The 14,923-nt window shown below is 44.3% G+C and overlaps 1 protein-coding gene across 2 annotated transcripts; it reads right to left on the minus strand.

Annotated features, from left to right (window-relative positions):
- Positions 1–1,099: 1,099 nt before the first annotated feature.
- LOC148042108 (receptor-like kinase TMK3) lies at positions 1,100–6,250 on the minus strand. Of its 2 annotated transcripts, XR_015691957.1 has the most exons (3): positions 3,497–6,250; positions 1,974–2,669; positions 1,100–1,767 (listed from the first exon to the last, which is right to left on the minus strand). XR_015691957.1 is itself a non-coding variant. In XM_087685572.1 (2 exons), exons 1-2 carry the CDS (start codon positions 5,880–5,882, stop codon positions 2,107–2,109), a joined length of 2,949 nt encoding a protein of 982 aa, XP_087541698.1. In that variant the 5' UTR covers positions 5,883–6,250; the 3' UTR covers positions 1,100–2,106. The 2 variants fall into 2 exon arrangements, 1 of the variants encoding a protein (XP_087541698.1); XM_087685572.1 differs by having other exon boundaries at positions 1,100–2,669.
- Positions 6,251–14,923: the final 8,673 nt, after the last annotated feature.

Here is a 14,923-nt window from a genome sequence, read left to right on the forward strand (position 1 = left end):
CTTTTTCTTCATTGAAAGTATAACCACACAACATTGCTCCTCGTGGAACTCATCGTTAAAGGAGAGTAATGTTATGGACGCCAAGGAGCTTAGTATATTCTAAAAACTTTTAGAAGATTTTAAAAATATTCTAAAAGATTATTTGAAAGATGATAAAGAGTGCTTCTATCAACGATTACATCCACATACATTGCTTATGTCATCACTTACATCATCAACGATGTCATGATCCAAAAGTGAGTTAAGGCAACAATTCAACTTTCTCCCTTTTAAGTTGTGAGGTAGCAATCTTCATTCTCAATGAGTTCTCATAACCTTGATATAAGGGAAGACTTCCAATGTAAGGCTTCCCGAGTACTTTGATACCTTTCACATACATAAGTGAATATTGACACAAGTTTGATTATTGTATATGCTATATACCCCTAACAAGGGTGGATTATTGTGGATTGATTCAGTAGTATCCTTGGTTTACATATGTGAATGTTGATGCAACTTCGACCCATTGTATATGTTTTCTACCCCTAATCAATAAGGGTGGATTGTTGTTGTATGTAGTCACATAAAACCTCTTACAATATATTCTCTATGCACATGGGCACACCCTCTTTGCATTCATCTTTTTTTTTTTTTTTGGCAATCTGTACACTCATGTATAACTATTACAAAGCACCAACATTTACACGAAGAATATATAGTGATCCATGCATTGATATATCATAGTCTCGGCTACAAAGAATACTTATTTCAATGTTTAATTATATTTTTCATAGGCAAAACAAAAACATCAATTCATACATGAAGTACTTAAATGTGATTGGTTTCATTGCACTTCACTCTCTTACTTTTCCCATAGAAGGCCACATGTTTGTGAAAGTAAAATCCTTCTTATATTCTATGATGAACCCTTCATTTGCCAAAGTTGGATAAAGAGAGAAGACAAGTAAAGGCAAGCATAAATATAGGAATAAAGAGATGTGACAACCAACATTCTATTTTACAACCACTCATGAGCAAAATTATAGGGGCACATGATCGAGATGTAGTTTCCATGTGAATACACCACATATAGATGTGTTATGTTTGTATACATTGATTTTTCAAGGGTATTGGATTGGCCTTGACAACAAATTTAGAAATAGACATTGATATTCAACTAATACGATCTGTTCCCATTCATTTAAAGGCAATGCTTGCATGTGAAAAGAAAGACAAATATGCTGATTCATAAGAAAAGGTATTATCGTTAATCGTTACAATGGCTCCTCCTCGACCCTTCGAGACAAATTCATAATCCCTACAGGCAGGCAGGCTGCACAGACAGGTCAACGTCAAGGAAAGCAGGACAGGACAGCTGCGTGCCAGACTGTTTGTCTCTCGATACGCTACGCGCGTATCGTGCTTCCACCTCGTCTTCCTGACTCGTCTCTGCGCCTGCGTCACACTGAAAACCCCTTCCAGACAAACCACCGTTGAGTGCGAACTCTGAACAACAAGGACACACAAGCCCCACATGCAGTAACGGCACCATGGGTGGCTGACAAATTCTCCCAAAAAACACACTACAAGCTTTGCAAATACCTTCTAATACAGAGGAGTCAGGCCCTTTTATTTACAAAGAACTGTCTAAAGAAGTTCGCAAACCACCGGTGTCCCACTCTTGGCTCTCCTTGGATGGATGGATGGATGGATGTTGTGTAACTCCTGTTTTGTATGGGGCTCTTTCTGTGTAAGGGCTTGCTTTCAGTGAAGAAAAGCGCTCAACACCTCGAGAAAGAATGAAAAAATGATTAGCCGAAGCAAAAGAGGAGAAAAAGAGAGACAGAGAGAGAGAGAGGGGAGGGGGGGGGGGAGGCCTCAGGGGGAGGGGGAGGGGGAGGGGGAGAGTGAATGGTGCGGAGCATTTTCCTCTCCGGATGTACGAATGTGTACGTAGGATTAAAAGCTTAGGACAGCTGCTCTTGGGTCCTTACATGAAATATTTCTGGCCGATGAAGTACTCCGGACTGTGTGTGAGGTTGGGGGCAGGAGTAATTGTATGCTCTGGGCCTGTCTCGAGAAGGTCTGCATCTACATATCTTTCCCTTGCCTGTGGTGCTTGTAGAATCACCGACCGTCGACTGAGGTGAAGGACTGGACGAGCCCCGACGGGCAGGCAGGCATGCTGGCCACAGAGCCCCTCGTGATATCATCATAGTAATTAGAAGGGCCATCATCGGCAGCTGCTGCGGCTGCGGCAGTCATGGAGGAGGCGCCTCCCTCGATGGCCTGCCATCGCTTGAGGGCCTGGGGGAGGGACATGTGCAGGTCGATCCCTTCGTCGTCCTCTGCTGCGGCCGCGTCGGCGGGCTTCCACTGCTCCACCAGCGGCGACAGCACATTAACCGCGTGGCTCATGTCGGGCCGGTTGTAAGGCTCCCGCCCCGTGCAGTGCCCTGCCAGCTCCGCCACTATGAGGACGCTCTGCGACGTCTCGTCGTTCACCTCCACCGCCGGATCCACGGCCTTGAATATCGCCGCTTTGTTGCCCATCAGACGCCGGAACCATGTCACCAGGTGCATGCTCTCCTCCGGCTGCGTCTCGTCCAATGCCTTGCGCCCCGTGATCAGCTCCATGAGAATCACCCCGAAGCTAAATACATCTGCCTTCGTGGTCACTCTCCCGGTAACTGCCCACATCAAATCGGAAAGGAACCAACCACACACCATACATCATCTCAAATTTTGATCGACATCATATCAAACAAGAAAGTAAATTTTGGTGATGGTTTCATGGCATGACACGAACCCATCGGACTGATTCAAAAAATGTGCAGGCAACAACTCCACAAATGCAGACAAACAACTCACAAGTGCACAACACGTTATGCGCAGCCACTGCCAGCCAGCATCTTAATAAATGCAAACGAGCAACTCTGTCATATTATACCAAAAATAAATGCCACCACCCGAAAGAGACCACATCCACAGTCAAGTGCAGCCAATATCTTTTTGGCAAACGCAGCCAACATAGTTTGACAAATCCTAGTGCACATCATATTAACTAACATGGAGTGCAATATGCATCTAAATGTTCACAAATGCGGACAGACGACTCAAAACTACATACAATGTACGAACAACTACAAGTCTAATATACTACAGCAACGAGATGAGGATTGTTGCCAATTCATTCCTGCGCATCAAACCCTTCGGAAGGCAGGGTCAAGGCCGCCTTGCATTGAACAACACATGCAGATTCTGCGGAAGACAAGTTTACTTCCAAGCCCGGCTAACCTAGAACCCCTTCTTTGAGCAATCATTAGCCTAGCTCGTTCTTATACTTCCAAACAGCTACAAGCATGAACAAGGAGATTACAGTAACAGAAAAAAGAAGGGAAGTTCTGCAATCTTTACCACATTTTACTGCTCTCAAGTAGCAACGAGCACTTAAAACATAAAACAACCCGAAATAACAAGAGTTCGGACGTTTGAAATGATAGAACAGTAAGCTTACCCGCATATTCAGGAGCCAAGTATCCGAATGTTCCAGCAAGCCTGGTCTCCACGGAGAATTTCCCCTCGGGGGCCAGCTTCACCAACCCAAAATCTGAAACCTTAGCACGATAACCATCTCCCAGCAAGACATTGGAGGGCTTGAGGTCTCTGTGTATGAAGCTCTTCTGGGCAAGGCCATGAAGGTACTCCACTGCACGAGCCACATCTAGAGCTATGGATAGGCGCTTGTCCCAACTGAGAGGTGGCAGATCTAGCTTCTTCCATTCGAACAAGTGCTGGCTGAGAGTGCCCAGCGGCATGTACTCGTAGACAAGGAGCCTCTCATTGCCTTCAATGCAGTAGCCTAACATGGCCACAAGGTGTCTGTGCCTCACCTTGGTGAGCACAGCAATCTCTGCTTGAAACTCATCCAGTCCTTTGTTGCTCACCACAGACGCCAGCATTCTTTTCACTGCAATCTTTGTGCCATCGTCCAGCTCCCCTTTGTAGACCACGCCGAAGCCCCCTCTCCCCAGCACATTGTCCTCGCTGAAATTGTTGGTCACGTTTCGCAGCAGCTCGATGGAGATGATCAGGTTTCCTGCCTCTAGCACCTGGACATTGTCACTGTTGTGACTCTGCAGTGTTCCCCCATTTGTTACCGCCCCTGCATTGTTGCTCTGTACCGTGATCTTCACCATATCCGTGTCGCTCCCGCCATCGGCAGGGCGCATGTACACGGCGTTAGGGCTTTGCACCCTTTGAAATCGGTGCCTCTTATTTTTGAAGATGACAAACCCTATAATGGCAGCAAAGAATAAGATGGCACTCACACCGACAACCACACCAGCAATGGCACTCATGGAGAATCTCTTCCCGCTGCCGCTGCTGCTACTGCTGCTGCCCTGTGCAGAGTTAGGGTTCGAGCTGGCGGGGGAATTCGAAGACGAACTCCCAGGAGTGGATGAAGGCAGGACTTTGTTGATGTTGGCATTCCCGCCTGTGAGTACAGACACTCGGGCATTGAAGCTAGGCACGGGGCCATAGATGTTGTTGTTGCTGACATCGATGAGTACTAGGGAGGTAAGTTGGGTTAGAGAGGCCGGGATGTTGCCCGTGAGATTGTTGCCGCTGAGAACAAGCCTGGCCAGCGACGTGAGGTTGGCCAGATCAGGAGAGATGGTGCCAGTCAGCTGAGACCTTGGCAAATTCAGCACCGTCACATGCTTCTTGTCGGAGTCGCACGTTATGCCCTGCCACGACGAGCAGGGGTCGTTGCCCTCCCACGAATTCAAGAGGCTGGCGGGATAGTTCACCCCTCCCAAGAAAGACAGGAGCGCGGTCACCTCGGGTGCGCAGGCCGCCCCGACCGCGCTCTCGCAGAAGCTGTTGCCAGAGAAGATGTAGCTGGTGGAGTTGAGGGAAGGGATGGCTGGGATAGGGCCGACGAGCTTGTTGTTACTGACAGAGAGGAACTGCAGGGAGGACGAGGCGGCGAAGGAGGAGGGGATCTCTCCGACAAGGGCGTTATCGTTGAGGCGGCAATCCTGCAGGGAGACGGAAGAGCCCAGGGCCGGAGGGATGGTGCCGGAGAAGCTGTTGACCTGCAGCCAGAGGTAGGCCAGGGAGGGCATCTGGACCACCACGTCGATGGGGCCGGACAGTCCCCCGGGCGGCTGCTGGTTGTTGAGCTCCAGGCGCGCCAGCTGGCCAAGGCCTGAGAAGGACGCCGGGAGGGCGCCGCTGAGGCGGTTGTAGGCGAGGTGTAGCTCCTGCAGGGAGGAGAGGTTGCCGAGGGCGTTCGGGACGGCCCCGCTGAGGGAGACGTTGGTGAGGGTGAGGCTGGTGAGGGCCGAGGCGAGGGCGATGTCGGCCGGGAGGGACCAGCCGTCGGAGGCGTTGAGGGGGTTGTTCTGGAGGGTGAGGACGGAGAGGGAGGTGAGGCCCGAGAAGAAGTCTGAGGGTATGGACGAGAACTGCTGGTCGCCAAGGTAGGCGGAGGAGAGCTGCGAGAGGCCGCTGAGGGAGGGGAGGGGCCCCGAGAAGGAGTTGCCCTGAAGCGCGATGGTCTGGAGGCTGGTGAGGCGGTTGAGGGAGGCCGGGAGCTCCCCCTGCAGGCCCGCCCCTTTGAGCTGCAGCTCCGTCACTCGCGACCCGCTGCATTGCACGTAGCTCCACGCGGGGCTCCCGCATGGGTCGTCGCCCGTCCAGTCCGCCAGCTTCTCGGCCGCGTTGCTTGCGCTCTTCAGCAGATCTTGCAGCACTTTGAGATCGCCAGCGTTGGTCGTACACTGCCCGGGCTCCATGACCAGGTAGCTCAGCATCGCCGCGAGGAGAAGACAGCAGACCAGCCAGTGCGGTGGGGCGGCGGAGGGCCGCGGGGGTATGTGGTTAGAAAACCGCATGGCTGCGAGCGGCCGAATTGGAAAACGGCGGAGATTCGACAGTGAACACAGAGAGAGAGAGAGAGAGAGAGAGAGTACGCGCGAGCGATGAGACTTGTTCTTACCTGAAGTCCTCTTGCTCTTGCTCGCAGTAGAGTGAAACACACGAGGCAGAAAGACACAGAGAGACAGACAGAGAGACAGAGAGAAGGAGAAGAAGAAGAAGAAGAAGAAGAAGAAGAAGAGAGAGCCGAGCCCCTGGAAGCACAGCGCGCCTGAAATGCAGAATGTTGGGTGGTTTTTGTTATTGAGGTGGGGGTGTTACCACCATCTCCTGCTACCCCTGCCCGGGTTTTCACCTCAGTGGGTTTTGGCCAGGTTGGCAGCACGCGTTTCGTAAAATTGTATTGTGAAGAGTTATAAAAGACAGCGCGCTCCTACAGAGCCTGTTCACATACGCCAGAACTGGTTTCAAACAGATGCACAGACATTCCACACGCCGCACGACTCAGTTCAGTTTGCATATGGATGTCAACATCGGCGCAGGACTAACGCTTGGACTACTCCTGCAGTCGTCAGATTTAACGGAGCATGTTCCTCCAAGTAACCAACCATCTTCACATGGACATAGCCTTTCACAATGTTTCACTTATAACTTTTTCGAGAGCCAATACAGAAAAATAAACCCTTCACCCTTGACAATGTGTAAGCTTTTTCTTTATGAATGAATATTGACCTTTTGTGGGGAGAGAGAGAGAGAGAGAGAGAGAGAGAGAGAGAGAGAGAGAGAGAAGCTCCACAGTGTAAATATTATACTAGACTGAGAAAAAGGTTACATATAAACATTTATCCAAAAAAACGGATTTGAGGAGTAGCCACATGAAGACCAATGATACCTTAACACTAAAGGGTAGTTACACACGGCCTCGGATGGCTAGGGCAATGTTCAATTTGTCCATCTAATCTGGTCACACAATAAACTGCGCCCATGCATATCACCAACAGTGGTTTGGCCCATTGGTATTAAGTTCGAGGGGTGTGGTGATTGGCTAGGATTCAATTCTTATTAGTCGCCCGATCCCTTTTTTAAATAAATGTGTTGTCTTCTTGTGCATTGGGCACGCCCGAATTTTAGGGCAGGGGAGATCCCCTGCCTAGAAGTGTCCTCCAACCGCGAAAATCGGATCATTCATCTTTTGACACATAATTTGGCAGACACCTCTTTTTCCACTACTTGTCCGTCCATAGCATGGTGTGTAACCGGCTTAAGAGCGATAGGAAATGTTATATGGCAGGCACGGGTGGATGCTTTAGGGGCAAAACCCCACTATATAGAGCCGATTACATGGATATTATGTATAGACATATTGGGTAGATTATGATAGTAGTAAGCATAGGGATTGATTGCTTAGTAGTGTGTTGTTGCCTCCTTGATGACATTCAACACAAACTCGAAATCCATGTCCAAAGCAAGAGTGGCTAGACAAACCTTGATCTAAGAGGCACTTTCTTCATGTTGAGCCTTCTTCTTCTTGATAGCAACTTGTTTATCAACCCACAGCTTTAGCCCTTTTTCGCTCTAGCTTTTCGCCAAATAAATTCCAATTTTAGTGAAGAAACAGAGGAAACACTCTTCCCCTTAAAAGTAGCATCATTTCTTTGCAGTCATATAGCCCAAAGAAAGTAGGCTCTAATAAAGGTCCAAATCCCCATGTAGTATTTCCTTCCAAGTTAATTCTACCCTTTTGCAATTCGTCTTGGTCATGATCCACAAAAAATCAACATGTAGTGTCAAATATATAGAAAAAACACTAAACATTCAAAGAAGAGGATTTTACTTTCATAGATATAAATCTTTCTCATTTTATATCCATTGGTGTCAAAATTGTTTTTCAGGAGTGTAACTCTCTATCTCTTTTGCCATGTGTTCTCTCTCTTGTTTTGAGAGCTTTCTCTCTCCCCTATCCATCAATTCTAGCATGAGGATTGCACTGGCGCATGGACATCGACCATGAAAGCAACAATATTAACGCACACAAATTATCACTAGCACACATCTCCAAGCAAATTTGCCTTATTAAAGGCCACCATACATGAGGCTCTTCAAGGCATGTAGGAGCATAAAATGTTATTGTTAAGTGGGAACACTCTTAGTGTGGTTGACACAAAGTCTTCCCTCTCAAGTTCATTAAAGTGGGAGTTTACAATTTGAAGGCAATTCTTAGTTTACATATTTATACATATAATGCTTTTGTGTTGCAAAGAGCTCTTATCAAAGCTCATAGCTTTATGGTGCTTCAATCTTATGTGAAACCTTAACTACAAATCACAAAGATGCAATGTCAAAAGAGAATATACACATCATCAACCTAGATCTAGAGAAGCTTCAATGGCCACCAATATGAATGGCCTTGTGGTTGTATCCACGCATGCATATATGATTCGAAGTGCCGATGAATGACTTCTAGTGTCCATGAATAATGCTCAATTATAAAGCTTGTACTAAAAAACCCTTGCTCTGCTACAAGGGAGAGAAATGTGAAGAATGGCTTCAACTTTGGTTCATCCACCATGTGAGCTTGCATCGCCTCTTCTAGCACCATCCACACAACTACTATTTTGCAAGGTTCCATTTTCAAATTTTTGATTTTGAGCACCACGATTCTAAGACTAAAAGACATGTGTACCTTTGTGGAATGAGTATTTGGTTGGTTCCAAAGCTCAACATCCCCATTTCAATTTCATCATATGGTCATCATCTGAGTCTTCTCAATCAATATGGTTAATGGAAGGACCTAATATATTTGCACGTTCCTTGCCAATAATAGCATAAGCTTCGTGATTGGGATATCAACATAACCTAGGCAAGAACTAAAAATAAGTGGCATTAGTAACACGGTATATATAGGCAAGGCAATCCACTACATGTATACTAGGTTCACCTATGCTCACCCTTACCATTCTTGGTAAGTGCTATGCAAGCCGTCTTCCTAATAATGGCATCAAGGTAAGATACATATGTCCTTGGGGTGAAATGTGCCACAAGCCAAATCCAAACTTGTTCACCCTAGCTCCGAGTTGAGATAGGGAGTTACACATAGGAGGACAAGTAGATATGCCAATGCACAAGTTGGAGATGGACACACATTACATACATGGATACATTGCTTATTATGAGATACGAGGAACTTTCACCCTTCATCAATAAAAAATAATTGCCAAAGTGCCAAAGTCTGTGCACCATCTAAGTAGCTTTAGGCCTATAGTACATGTAACCCTACAATTCTAGGCTTTTCTCTTTGCATGATGGGTAACAAGGTCCCATTAATTTTCTACCCTTTGAGCCATTTTCAAAATCCAAGCCCTTTGTACTCCAAAGCTAGACCTAGAAGACCACTATTATAGATAGCATGGACATTCGACAAATATAGTCCCAATACATACCTATGACTCAAGGCGTACAGTTGTGCCAAGAACATGTGAACCTCTGCCGTGTCAACAAAATACCGTACAGAGAAAAAAAGGGTGTAGCACCTAAGGAACAAACAAAATTTCTATTGCTTGAGAAGAAGGGCACTGGTTTGAAGTAAATTCTCTTGCCTGCAAAAAGCATTGAAGAGGTTAAATTCCACATCCTTCACCTCTTGAAATGTTTCTTGAACCCTAGTGGATTCATCCAACACCAATAGTTTATGTGGATGCTCTTGATCCACCAAGAGCAAGAGTGAAGTATGTACCGCATGTGGGGCAAGATTTAGGTCTTGATAATCTAATATCACATTGTAGATTGCAAGGCTTTTAGTGAGATACAGAATGGATGGAGTACATAGGAAAGATGTTTCCTTGGAGAGGATATTTTCATTATGTAGAGAGATAAATAAAATCATGCGCATAATTTTTCCTATATAACTCGTATTGGGTGCAATCACAGAAAGCCCAATAACCTTCAAAATTAACCACCATGTAACATGGCATTTATGAGCCATAGAGCTTGCATGTACACAAGAGAGTGGATAATAATTTTCTTGCTATTGCTCTATAACAAAGGTTATATCAAAATTTAGATGCAAATGTTTTGAGACCTACCAAACAAAATGGTGTTCTATCAAATGGCCTAAAGAGAGAGAATTCCTTACCTTGTGTCTCAATGTAATGATCATTATTTGATCTTAATTGTTGTGGAAAAGTTCCAAACAAAATGCTATGACAAACATCAAATCACCCTACCTTTGCCAAGCTCTATAAGCTCTTTAATGAGCATGGGGCTATAACTAGACTCACATTGAGAGGGCTATGTCATCAAGTCATTAGGTAAGGCGTAAGGAAATCTTTTGATATTGCAAACTTTTGCTATCAACTTTGTAAAACAACATGTAACCAGCAATTGTTTACACTTAATATCAACCCATGTGTGTTGTAACTATTATCATTTCACTTAATATCAACCGCATTATATAAAAAGACATTGTAAAACAACCACATGGAATGAAGACACAATTGGATGGTATGGACAATTAACCCCAATTGTTGAGGTATTTCCAATTGGAGATCTACAAATAGGAATTAACAACATCAAAATGTAAAACTACATTAACAATACCATCAAAAATGTATTTAAAAATAAATTTGAGACAAAAATGACATTTGAAAATGCAAGAATTACATTTATCATTGGCATCCAACCAAAATTGAGATACAAAAGGACATTGGAGTCATTCATGATTTGAGATCCAAAAAGATACCAGATAGCGGCATGTCAATACACTCACCATAATGGTCTTCTTATGCTTCCACAACTGTGGATAAAGATGAGGAGCAAGCTAATTTAGTTTCGGAGGAGGCAAGGCCAAAAAAGACAATGGTTGAAGTGATACATTAACAAGAATAGATTGATCCTATGCCATGCTTGTGGTTGCAAAAAGTAACATTTTACCATCTTGGCTACAAGAATTTCAATGTACACATAGGCCATAGCTAAGTTTTGGTGTGCCTTCACCTTAACTTCCTTAAGCTACTATGCCTTCTCCATCAACCAAGTGACTTCATTCTACAATTGAAATTTCTTCCACTTCAAAACATCATACTTCATATGCAACCTCTTGTCTCTACCTGGTATTTCCCAGCGTAACACTTTGCCATCTTCAAAGCAACGTTTTTTTTCAAACTCAAGTTGATGATCTAGGCATCTAAGTATTGGAAGTCTAGACAAGAGGTACTTCTTTGCAAGGAGTTGTGGGAACTTAGCCACACATTAAGAAGGCTTGGATTAAGACTTAGATTGGGGCGTGGAACCAGGTGACTCACCATTCTTAAGTTTTCCTTAAGCCCACATTTTGAAGGCCTCCATTTCATGCTCAATATGAAGTTTGATATCTATGAGCTTTTATTCCAACATAAGATTGATATTTGTGAGCTTTTGTTCCAATATTATGACTTCCTCTTGCAAAAGTGGAGTTTTACACTTCCATCACTACAACATGCTTATGAAGAGCTCAACAACTAGGTAAGAAGAAGTAGCTCTACCAGTATACGCACAAATATATACTCAGAGGTCAACCAAGGAAGGTTCATCATCACTATTCAAAGGGACCATCCCTACTGCTATCTTCTTTCGAACTTGATTGTCCTCAAGAACAAATGGGAGTGGAGGCTTAGCCTAGGATAGACAATAATGAAGCTAATTCAAAGAGAAAAGCATTGCTTAGTCTATGGAACCATCTCTAATACCCACCTTCTTTTTAACTTGTCTATCCTCAAAAAACAAATGGGAGTGGAGGCTTAGCATAGACAACAATGAAACTAATTCAAAGAGAAGATAGCTACTTGGTCACATGAGTCCAACTAGAATCAGATGGGGATTTGGTCAAGAGGTAGTAGTATAGTGGATCATTAGGGCTCGACGTCACCTAGGGCAACATGATTCAACGGTGAAGTTTTTAGCTACGTGTTAGTTGAAATCCTTGACCTCAAGGTGTAGAACTACCTACTACAACAAGAGTCTCTCATAGTTGCCCAAAATTTCTAGATGTGCTCCTCCATAGGGACTCCATCTCCTACATGAAAATTTCATGAAACTCTTCCTATTTAACTGAGCTATAGGTAATGACCTCCTCATTTGGTGACTACATTGTGTACATGATTGTGCATGACACCAATAAGAACACAATAGTAATGCATAAGGAGGAGCAATACAATTTAGATTTGATGGAGACAAGTCCAAAAAAGGCACATGGTTGAAATGGTAGATAAATGTCAATAAGTACATCTAATGCCATGCTTATGGTTGCCAAATTCAATGCTGCACCATCTTGGTTGTTGCAAGAATTTCAATGTACACACAGGCCACGACTACGTTTTGGTGTACCTCCACCTTATCTTACTTGAGCCACTCCACCTTCTCCATTGGCCAAGTGACTTCATGCTACAAGTGAGAATTATTCCACTTTAGAGCGTTGTACTTCATATGTAACCTCTTGTGTTTGCCTAGTTTTTCAAAGCTTCACACAAGACAAGAGGTACCTCCCTACAAGGAGTTGTTGGGTCTGAGCCACATATTAAGAAGGCTTGCATTAAGACTTAGATTGGATCATGGAACTAGCTGACTCTGTTGAGATATCGAGCTCCACTCGTGATATGCCAGGGTGACCGTTGTGCATTTATGTCATCGACTTGTCAGTTGCAGATGCGGTTGGTACACCGCCCATGAATAATAGCTACATGATAGCTATCCTTATCTACTCTAGTTCGTGGCTCAGTTAGTATGCCACCTTAGTTAGTTGAGTTTGGTTTGAGACCCATATATAGGGTTCTTCTATTTCTTTGTAAGAGAGTTCTTTTGGCTTACACAACTAAGAAGAGAAAAACTGTTTTCAGCCTCCACCCTTGTGTGTATTCCCCCATTGTGCAAGCAAGAAAGCTACAAGTGAGACTCCTTCCTTCTCTCCCACAATCTTGACATGGTATCAGAGCCTTGTTCGTGGTAAGGAGCTCAAGAAAGCAAGCTAAGCTCGCGGTGTTCTGGTAAGAGGAGCAGTGTTGCTTTCATTTTCTGTTTTGGGAGCAGATCTCTGCAGGTAGCACAACCGGAAATTGCAAGAGTGCATTGTCTCAGGTTGAGACGCCCTTCGTGGTGAAGTAAGAGGGCAGTATATGCTGCGAGCGAGGGCTTTAGCCCTCGGTGACCCTGTTTTTTTTATTTGAGGCCATTTCGGGGCCTGTTTTGGAGGCGGAAGTTTTTTGCACGCACTCAAGAAAAGACCCTATTTTATGCTGTGCGACCACTTTTCTACAGGTCGGTAAAAAGTTACTATAGAAATTGCATCGTATGCTTGTCCGCAGAGACATTGGGAGTTTCAGAATCATCCTTGGTTCGTGTTTATGCAAAATCGTCACTAGGAAGTGACTGTGTGGTCAAATACCACTTTCGCCAGTTTTGCAGATTTGCCCTTTTGAGGGTGAAGCTGAGTTTTTTGCAGTGACAGAATTTTTTGCAGTGTTCTGTAATGGCGTCTGATTCTCTTTCACAGATTGTAACTGAAAAGCTTGACAAGAACAACTTCCAAGCATGGAAGTTTAGAATGATGAATTTCCTTATGGGAAAAGGATATTGGGAATTTGTTGCAGGAAATGAAGAAGAACCAGTTCTTCCTGATGTTCCCAATCAACAGCAAATGCAGGCATTTAAAGCATGGCATGAGAGAGCCAAGAAAGTTATGTATTGGCTATCTATCAGTATTTCAGACTCTATGATTGTGCATATTTAGGATGCAAGTACGCCAAAGGAGGCATGGGATACTTTGTCAAAAATGTATAGCACAAATACTCAAGCTAGGAAAATGCAGCTCAAGCAAGAGTTGCATAATGTGCAAAGAGAAAGTATGAGCATCAATGACTACCACATGAAAGTGAAGAAGATTGCAGATGCACTTGCTTCCATTGGGTCGCCAGTGGAAGATGATGATTTAGTTTTTGTGACCTTGAATGGTCTAGGAAAGGATTATGCGTAGTTTCGGACATCCATTTTCGTCCGTGAAAGATTTCCTGATTTTGAGGAGTTGATTGCTCTTCTAATTTCTGAGGAGCACAGAAATGGTGGTGCATCTTCTTCAGGAGGAACTTCAAAAGAAGCTGTCTTCTACTCAAATGCTGGAAGAGGTAGAGGCAGAGGTAGAGGAGGCCGATCTGGAGGCCGTGGTAGAAATCAGAATATGCAGCAAACTCAAGAAAACCAGTCCTATGGAGGAGGACATGGTAACTCTAGAGGTAGGGGGAGCCAAAGAGGTCGTGGTGGATGGCAAAGAGGTCAAAATGCAAACAGTAATGTTGAATGCTACTACTGTGGTAAAATGGGTCATATGGCTAAAGACTGCTATAAAAAGCAGAATGACATCATGAATGGAAAACTGCAACAAGGGAATTATGCATCTTCTAGTAGACAGGGTGATGACAGAAATGAGCATTTGTTCATGGTGCAGCACATGAACAATTACTGTTCCTGGGGGCTAGAAAGTCAAGAACATGGATATCTACCTTATTCCACTAGTTGATAAGCTGAAGATTTTGTTGGAGAACAGGGTCATTGTGGAAGATCTGAGCAAGTATGATAGTGGTCGATGATCAGCTAATATACGAGCCATTCTTACATGGAGCATACATGACTTTTCAGGATGCAGAAAGGGCTTAGGTAGGTGGGCTTCCGTTATCATTGCTAGTATCTAACATGGCTCATTCAAGTTTGTATTAACTAGATAGGGATATTGTAATAGGATTGGTTACCTTATGTTATCATGCATATCCATTTTGTGGGCCATAGTTAGACTCTTGAACGGAGTATGATGTATGGTATGTTGACTCAGGTGCATCAAACCACATGACAGGTCATGCAGAATGGATGGAGGATGCAAGGAAAATGGAAAAACCAGGATTTGTGGAGACTGGTGATGATACTGTACATCCTATTGTGTAGATTGGAAAAATTCATTTGTCTATGCAGGATGGGAAAAAGAAATACCTGTCCGATGTATTTCATGTCCCGAATATCACCAAGAATCTAGTTTCTATTG

Source organism: Lygodium microphyllum, chromosome 1 (assembly GCF_053477565.2).
Source record: "Lygodium microphyllum isolate KBCC chromosome 1, Lygodium_microphyllum_v1.1.10, whole genome shotgun sequence".
NCBI classification, from domain to species: Eukaryota; Viridiplantae; Streptophyta; class Polypodiopsida; order Schizaeales; family Lygodiaceae; genus Lygodium; species Lygodium microphyllum.

Bases quoted from the DNA above. Each gene is read 5' to 3' on its own strand.
- LOC148042108 (XM_087685572.1), bottom strand. From the start codon at position 5,882: ATGCGGTTTTCTAACCACATACCCCCGCGGCCCTCCGCCGCCCCACCG. The intron at 2,670-3,496 runs GTAAGCTTACTG...TGATGTGGGCAG, and splicing joins CTTGGCTCCTGAATATGCGG to TTACCGGGAGAGTGACCACG.